The 8,731-nt window shown below is 47.3% G+C and overlaps 2 protein-coding genes across 2 annotated transcripts; both read right to left on the bottom strand.

Moving 5' to 3' along the window:
• Positions 1–483: 483 nt before the first annotated feature.
• On the bottom strand, positions 484–2,721 carry LOC117215411. Its single transcript, XM_033461796.1, has 2 exons — positions 2,611–2,721; positions 484–2,361 (listed from the first exon to the last, which is right to left on the bottom strand). The coding sequence occupies exons 1-2, from the start codon at positions 2,719–2,721 to the stop codon at positions 484–486; spliced, it is 1,989 nt and encodes a 662-aa protein (XP_033317687.1).
• An 806-nt stretch (positions 2,722–3,527) lies between these two features.
• On the bottom strand, positions 3,528–5,732 carry LOC117215410. The gene is made up of 2 exons (XM_033461794.1): positions 4,865–5,732; positions 3,528–4,342 (listed from the first exon to the last, which is right to left on the bottom strand). Exons 1-2 carry the CDS (start codon positions 5,730–5,732, stop codon positions 3,528–3,530), a joined length of 1,683 nt encoding a protein of 560 aa, XP_033317685.1.
• Between the last annotated feature and the right edge of the window lie 2,999 nt (positions 5,733–8,731).

The raw sequence follows: 8,731 nt of genomic DNA, 5'->3' as shown, positions 1-8,731 counted from the left end.
ATCGAAATAAGGGAATCGATCAGTTCGTGGCGTCGATTATTTAATCGTAACGGGAACTTACAACTCTCGTTGACGTGATATCTCGCGATCGCGTCTCTCCGCGACCGATCGAAACTACCATCGTGGTGGATAGATGACTGTGAGCGTGAGAAAAACCTAGCTTGTTTTATTACAGGGCTATTCGGATTTTCCTAATGGGTGCATACCCGCTTTCTCCGTGTTTTAAGTGCGACTAATAAACCCAAGGACCTCTCTAAAAACCGACTGTGTCTCGAGAATATTTTTAAGCTTTAGAAATTCTTCAAGACAAACGGGTTGAAGACACAGGGCGAAACAATACAGGGAAATGAAAGTTATGGTGGGTCTTTAAGTTTATTGAGGATCGAAGTGACGTTACGCAGGTCGGTTGTTGTCCGGTCGCCCGGGCTGGCGTGCAGATGTTTTAGGCGGCGTAACATCCTCCCCCCGTTGAGAGGGCACCGATCAAATTCTGGCTGTGGAGTCAGGTGTGTCGTTGGTGACCTCCTTCGCTCCGTGTGGACGTTCGGCCTCGTCTGGATCTGGGTGGATGGGCAAGTCGCAGTCGAGGATGCTTGTTGCCGCCTGCGCGGTAGCGGTCCGGATGATTCCGTCGGCTCCTGGATGGATCTTGATTACGCGGCCCAAAGGCCACTGCATAGAGGGTACGTTATCCTCCCTGAGGATTACTACGGTGCCTTCACGAATGTTATGTTTGCCCTTGTCCCATTTGTTGCGGCGGGTTAGCTCATTTAGGTATTCTCGATACCATCTGCTCCAGCAGTGCTGCTTAATCTGGTGAATGCGCTGCCAACTGGATAGCCGGCCTGATGGAACTGTCCTGAAATCACGCTCCCGTAAACTGGTTAGTGTGTCACCGATCAGAAAATGTCCGGGAGTGAGGACAGGAGGATCTTTCGGATCGGATGAGATGGGAGTCAGTGGGCGTGAATTGAGAATGGCTTCAATTTCGATCACAAGGGTGTTGAGGTGCTCAAAGGTCAGGAGCTCCGTGCCGACCACGCGGATGAGATGGCGTTTGAACGCTTTAACCGCGGCATCCCATAAGCCGCCAAAATGTGGTGAGTTCGGAGGATTAAAACGCCATTGTATTTGTCGGTCGGCGAGAAAATTCTGTACCCTATCCTGGTGGTCGTCGGACTGCAATAGGGTCCGGAGTTCTTGCAGCTCCCGATTAGCCCCGACGAAATTGATGCCGTTGTCGGTGAGGATCGTTGCGCAGTATCCTCGCCGCGAGATGAAACGGCGTAGCGCGGCCAAGAAGGCGTCGGTGGTTAGGTCGCTGACTAACTCTACGTGGACCGCCTTTGTCGCCAGACAAACGAATATGGCGGCGTACGTCTTGATTTTACGTCGGTTGCGGTCCCTCCTCTCCTTGATGTAGAATGGGCCGCAGTAGTCGATTCCGACGTTCGTGAACGGCCGCGATTCGGTAATACGCGCCTCTGGCAAATCACCCATCAAGTATTCCACTGGTGGAGGGTTGGCTCTGCAGCATCGGACGCACCTTCTGAGAGTGCGCCATACCTGGCTACGACCGTCGATCGGCCAATAGCGCAGTCTCACCGCGTATAGTGTAGCTTGTGTCCCTGTGTGATGATTGTTCCGGTGCTCTTGCTCTATAATTAGCTCTGTCACCGGGGATTTCGGTAGGATGATCGGGTGTTTTTGGCTGAAGGGTATGGCGGAGTTGGTTAGTCGTCCTCTTACCCGGAGTAGCCCATCTTCGTCGAGGAAGGGGTTTAATGGCTGTAGTTTCCCTCCAACATCCTCGCTTCGATTTTTCTGGAGGATCCGAATTTCAGGCGCGAAATGACTGGATTGTAATATTTTTATTAGTCTGTTGTGCGCTGCAGTCAGTTCGTCTGTGGTGAGATGGGCAGATAGGTGTTGCTTATGTCTCCATCGAAGACACCGGGCGACGATTCTTATTAGTCTTGGCCAAGACGAGTAACGATGGAGGAGTGTGTTGTCGCTAATATTCGTCCTCAGACAGATCGTCTTCTTTTGCTCCGGGAGGTCGACTACCGGTGTCGGGCTCCAGACCGGCCAATAGTTTTCGCTTTGCAGGAGCCACCTTGGATCGTTTTTCCAAATGGACGGACATAGGAATTCCGTGGGCGTCTGGCCTCGGGAGATGAGATCCGCTGGATTATCGTCGGTAGGCACATGACGCCAGTCGGAGGTATTGGTCTTGGTCTGTATCTCAGCGACTCGATTCGCCACAAATGTTTTCAAGGTGTGCGACGAAGACCTGATCCAATGGAGCACGATGGTGGAGTCAGTCCAGTATACTATCCGCGATATCTTGGTCGCCAGGGCCTGTCGTATTGACGAAATCAAGAACGTCAAAATAAGTTAATTCGAGCTTAATTCGAGACGTGGTATGGAAAGCGATTTGAGCGGCGCTACCTTCGACCGCGCCGTGAGGAGTCGAGTCCAAATATTGTTCTTTCGGTCCGTCGTCCGCACGTAGACGCACGCCCCATATGCCCTTTCGCTAACGTCACAGAATCCGCGTAGCTCAATTTTCGTTGCGGATTCAATGATGGTCTTCCGAGGGAACCTTACCACATTTAACAACGGCAATTGGGTGTGGTATTTGATCCATTCTGTGTGTACGTCTGTCGGAAGGGATTCGTCCCGATCTACCTTCAATGTCCAGACTTGTTGCAAAATCATTTTTGCTCGAACGATTACCGGCGCGAGCAATCCAAGTGGATCATAGATTTGTGCGATGACTGAACTGATTGATCGCTTTGTGACTCGGGAAGTGTCACTGATCGTCTTGACCGAATAGAGTATGGCATCGTCGGCTGAATCCCAAAAGACGCCGAGTGTTTTTAAAGTGGATGACTCACCGAGATGTAATTTCTGGTTGGTGTCTTCTTCAGGTAGCCCTCGTAGCAGATCCCGATCGTTTGATGCCCATTTGCGGATATTTAGACCGGCTAGCTTAAGTAATTTCGTGAGATCATTCCTGACTGATAAGGCTTCGTCCTTCGTATCGGCTCCGGTCAACGCATCGTCGACATAGAAGTCTCGCCGCAGGATCTGCGCTGCTCTCGGAAATCAAGGTCCCTCGTCTTCTGCCAACTGTTTGAGACATCGGATGGCCAGATACGGGGCTGCGGATAGACCGAACGTTACGGTGTTGAGTCGGTATGTTTCGATCTCTCCGTTGTCGGTACGCAACAGAATCTTTTGATAAGGACGATCTTCTGGACGTAGGATGAATTGACGGTACATTTTCTCGATGTCGCCGGTAAGGACATATTGAAATGACCGGAATCTCAATAGGATGTTTCTCAGGTCTTCTTGTAATTTCGGGTCCGTATGAAGGGCGTCGTTTAGAGACACTCCCGTGGTACTTGATGCTGAGCCGTCGAACACAACCCGGAGCTTGGTGGTGTCGCTCGATTCCTTGATCACGCCGTGATGTGGTAAATAATATCCGTAGCCGGTGGCGTGATCCGTGTTGATCTTCGTCATTGACCCAAGTCTAAATATTCTTGGATCACAGCACTATACGCGGTTTCATATTGTTTGTCGCGTTGGAATCGACGATGAAGAGAGGCGAGCCTGCTCATTGCAGCGGCCTTCGATGACCCTAGTGAGGAAATCTTTTCGTTGAATGATAATGCAACGATGTATCTGCCTTCCTTGGTTCGTCGGACATGGTTTCGGAAATGTTCTTCACATAGTCGTTCAGATTCCGAAAGATGAGTAGTGGCCGGTCCCTCGTCGATCTCCCAAAACCGTGCGAGGTCCTCTTGCAGAGCCGTTGTGGTTGCGTGGAACGTATTTATCGCGGTTTGGGACGTTGGACTCCCCCCGATTATCCAGCCGAACCGTGTTTTTTGTAGACACAGTTCAGGTTCGCCTGGTTGCGCCAGATTGACCTGCCCGATGCACAGCGACGCAAATGTTGATCCGGTACTAAGTAAGACATCGATCGGGGCTGGGCAATGGAATTGTGGATCGGCTAATTGAATATTTCTGGGTAATCCCAGACTCGAGGGGTCGATGGGCTCGCTTGGTATGAAAGTCGACATGGCTGGGATAACAAGAAATCTCAATGTTTTCTTATACTTGCCGTCCGTCGACGTGATTGTGGCCGTGGTGTATCGTTTTGCCGTGGTGCTCAAATTGTCGAGGGCTCCGATCTGGATCGCACATCTCCTTTGTTTTATACCGAGGGAATTCGCGAGCTTGTGGGTCATGAGGTTCATGCTCGTCCCAGTGTCGAGTAAGGCTCGGGCTCGGATTGGTTGTGCCTGTTTGTTCAAAACCTTGATCTGTGCTGTGGCCAACAGATCATGATGCAGAGGGGTGTGGGGAGATGTGTTTGTTAGTCCGATCCCCCTTGCTGTCGTAGTCTCGGACAGTCAGTTTTGCCCCGGTTGGGACTTGGACGAGGAGGTTGGGGTGGTGTTCTTGATCCGGGCTGAGCGTGACTCATACGAGGCATGCTCTTTCGTACCTCTTGGAGCCGAAGATGTATGTTTCCGTGAAGTGTCGGATGTTCGTCTCGACTTGCGGGACGACCGCGACTTCGATGATCCAGATGGTGATTGTTCGGTGGAGGCTCGCTTGTGTGATGAACGACTACCCGACGACCGACCGCTCGGTGCGCGACTGCCCGACGACCGACCGCGCGATGAGCGACTGTCCGACGACCGACTGCTCGGCGACCAACCGCTTGCCGATCGACCGCTCGACGATCGACCGCTCGAAGATCGGCCGCTCGACGACCGTGAGTCTACCTGGGTTTGTTCGCGGTGTAGATAAGTATGGTGTCGGTGACCGCAGATACGACACGAACCCGATGTACACTGTGTCGGCGAATGTCCTCTGCCTAGGCAATTTATACACAACGATGCCTTCTTCACGATCTGAAAACGTTTGGTCGATGATTTGGCCTTGAAGATTTTACAGTGTCTGATCTCGTGAGGTCCGTTGCAGGTCGGACACACCACCGTTCTGCTGGTTGTAGCAAGGGTTTGCCCATGCGGTATGGTTGTTCGCTGACTGTGGTGTTTGTGGATTGACCCTTTTGATTCCTTCGCTTTAGAGAGGAATTGAGTCCCGTTCGCTCGTGTTTTGAGAAAGTCTATCAGATGCTGATAGGATGGCACCTGTTGGCGGGGCAGTGTGCGTTGCCATTTACGCAGGCTGGACGAGGGCAATTTCGACGCGATCAATTCGATAATCGCTATATTTGATGTGACGGGCTCTTTTAGGTGTTCGAGCGCCTTTAGATTTACGCTGATGGTTTCCAACAAATCCTCTAGGGATTCTGGAGTTTCCTTTTTGATTTCCGGATAGTTGCGCATCAAATTCCAATGGCGCATGCAGATTTGGAGGGGGCAATTGAACTTATCCTTCAGAGTGTCAAGCGCGATGGGATAGTTGGCCTCTGTGAGTTCTAATGACTGGATACTCTGTGCGGCCCGTCCAGTTATAGATGAGCGTAGATGCTGGAACTTTCGGACATTCGTCAAACTTTCGTTACAGTCTACTATGGATGAGAACGTGTCGTAGAAATAGGTCCAGTTCTCGAGGGCACCGTCGAATTGGGGCACGCGGACCTCTGGAAAGGTGGTCGGCTTTGGTTTCCGGCATGTCTCGCCTGTTTCTGTTGTCGACGGGGTAGTTGCTGACATTTGCTCAAAGAGACCTAGGAACCGCATGTCAAGCTCCCGATGCTCTTGCGATAACGAAGCTACACGCGCATATTCCCCTCATCTAACCCATCTAACTCTTCTTGAACCGCGAGTATCCTCCTCCAAAGTTCATCGAACGAGCTGCGGCAAGATGTTAGGAAGATTCTGTTTGCCTTCCCAGACGTTTCGTATTCATCGAGTTCGCGCTTTATGGTTGCAAATCGACCGGCTAGGGCATAATTTTGTCCTCCGTCCACACTCAAAATACTATCTACATGCTAGAATTAGGGATTCAATTTTATAAAACGTTGCCTCACTTTCCATCACTGCTTTCCTACTATCAGTCACTTGAACTGTAATATAAACCAGTCTTTTATTTCCAATACTATTCTGCATACCATTTATCAGGAACAATACATTTTATTTGTTAATCTAATAAGATGCGAAGTTCCTCATTTGTCCTAATATCAATCAATGGATAAGTGAATTGAAATCTGTGAAAATAATGTAATATCGGAAAATAAGGATAGAAATTTTTTCCCGATTACTCGCAACTTATTAATATTAAATTGAGTATACATATATAAATTGGACAGGAAACGATATTTGTTTACCGGAAACTAAATGCAATACTCGTATCTATATCAAATAACTTTACAGTTATTTGACCACTCTCGTCACAACGAATCTAACACACACACACTCGCTCTCTCTAACAACTCTATCAATTCTCACAACTCTACTCTTCGACGACTCGATACCTCTAACGACTTTAATCTTCGACGACTCAATTAGCTCTGGTTCTCGCAACACGCACACTTTTCGACTCGCCTTGCGTAGCGAAACCGTCCTTCTTCTAACGTTGTCTATTGTTTCCCTCATACCTATGTAAGAACTGCCAACTACGTGCCTTCAGTCACGTAGGCACTCTTAAATGTAAACGAACCACAGAATCACGACGTACACGGTTTTTCTATTTTCAACTGATTTCTAATTCGAATTACTTTACGATATTACAATTAGTATCTAGTAATACGACTTCCGAACCGATGTAATTACTGCAATGATTGTTAAATTTCAAAACAATTCCCTATCCATGTTAAACATATTACGTATATGTGCATGTCTAGTATTTCGATTAGTTGCTCTACTTGCGGTAGTTCGCCATTCTGGATCATCTAGACTCAACAAAGATGCATTCAATTTATCCATGCCTTAAAAAGATCTGTAGCGGCACAAGAGTTAGAATTTGCTTCAAACCATGTTGTTGTTTTGCTTCGGAAAATCAAGAGGTATTGCAAGGAATTATAAGCTCCGGGCAACACAATGGCGCCGCTACATGTAACCGTAAAACAAGACGAATTTGTATCTTTTGACGCTATTCTGACGATTATGACTAAACGAACGTCATCGCAAACGATTCAGTATAAACTGTGACTACACGTCTGTATAGATATCGTTTCGCGACAAGATCTGTTTTCAATACACTAACGAGTACACATATTGGTAGTCTCATTATTCGATCCCCTACAGCTCTTATTATGGAAAATAGAGGACTGTGACAGTATTCAGCTTGGCCAACTTTGAACAGGGCATATTGATAAGCCAGAGTAACTCACATACAAATTTTTTTTTTTTTTTACGTGGAGAAAACCTCATGGACACTCCACTGCTGCAGTAATTGCGTAACAGCAGAGTAGTGTCGGACTCTTACGGACTAAAACTCCAGGATGACTACCCGACGCTTATGACAGTGGTGCTCCAGGATTCTCTTATGAATTAACCTCAGTTGCACCCCTACACGCGTTCTCCAGTTCTAGCCAGTCCTAATATTTCCTGAGTATTGAATTGGCGTTAGGGGGGGGGCAATAAGCCTATGAGTTTCGCGCGTCAGACAATTTTCGAATTAGTTGATGCTTGGATGTTCAAGATACGGAAGCGCGGAGTGATGAGACGTTTATGTACAACTTGATCACGGTGCAACCCATTCATCAGCCAGAAATCTTCATGCACGATTTTCTAAAAAGAAAGACATTTCCCCCCTTCTTTATGCCGTACCAATCCTCTCTCGTCGTTCCTTATCTCATACAGAGACAGGCCAAATAATGTTGCCGATGACGGCCAACAGCCTGGGTACATGTACGGGTCTCTTGCCTGCGACAGAATTTCGTTATGTGTAGTATGCGAGGCAGAAAAGCATTTTTGCCATTAATATGAACTAGAAGATTGCAGAAAAACTGTAAACACTTTCCAAATTTTATTAATTTCATTTCATTTCTTAAAGTCTACAAAACTGTTAATCAACATTAAGCAAATATACAAAATCTTGACGTACAGAATAATGCAGCGAATATTAGAAACGATACTACTAAATCTACAAGCTAAAATGTACTATACAAATTTTCTTCAAACTATAAAACATACAAAGTATATATTTCTGAAAATAAAAAATATCGGATCAAACACTCTTCGAACATACCTCGAACGCTCATTATTACGTATATTACCAAATCAATACATATAATATAATATATAAACCAAACCAATGAAAGGCGCAGAGACTGGAGAACATGGGGTCCTCGAGCGTGCAGTACTCTTCAGCATCGCTGCAAACACCAACTCCCTCCGCTTGTCCCAATGCCATCTCGTACGGTGAGACTGCAAACAAAAAATATCCATATATACATCAAGATAGTAATGCGATTTCTATTCTTGCTGCACCGACGTAATACACGCTGCTCCGTAATCGCTCGAGATTCCATTTCGTAGTTGAAATCTCTACGCATTTGGTAGATAAAACGATGCGAGAAATCCTCTTGTCACAGTTAGGTCTTCCAAACCTGATCGCTTCCATTTTTCCCGCTACTTCAGCGTTGTAACGTTACTTTTATTTCTGCCAACTTAGACACGACATCGTCTAAACTGCCCACTTCAGGACACGATGGCTCCTCCCGGGGATTCTGTTGAGACGATCCCGGATTTTCCGTGTCCTCACCATTGTAGAGTTCATAATTTGTATAATTTAC

Source organism: Bombus bifarius, unplaced genomic scaffold (genome assembly GCF_011952205.1).
Source record: "Bombus bifarius isolate JDL3187 unplaced genomic scaffold, Bbif_JDL3187 scf7180000009576_frag, whole genome shotgun sequence".
In the NCBI taxonomy this organism is placed as follows: domain Eukaryota; kingdom Metazoa; phylum Arthropoda; class Insecta; order Hymenoptera; family Apidae; genus Bombus; species Bombus bifarius.
Note: the sequence above shows the minus strand (reverse complement) of the source record. Positions and strands in the feature narration are given on the sequence as shown.

Excerpts from the sequence above, each read along its gene's own strand:
- LOC117215411 (XM_033461796.1), bottom strand. The coding sequence starts at position 2,721 with ATGATTTTGCAACAAGTCTGGACATTGAAGGTAGATCGGGACGAATCC. Across the intron at positions 2,362-2,610 it reads AATTGCCGTTGTTAAATGTG|GCCCTGGCGACCAAGATATC; the intron begins GTAAGGTTCCCT and ends TCAATACGACAG.
- LOC117215410 (XM_033461794.1), bottom strand. The coding sequence starts at position 5,732 with ATGCGGTTCCTAGGTCTCTTTGAGCAAATGTCAGCAACTACCCCGTCG. Across the intron at positions 4,343-4,864 it reads GCCGACACAGTGTACATCGG|CACAGATCAAGGTTTTGAAC; the intron begins GTTCGTGTCGTA and ends TGTTGGCCACAG.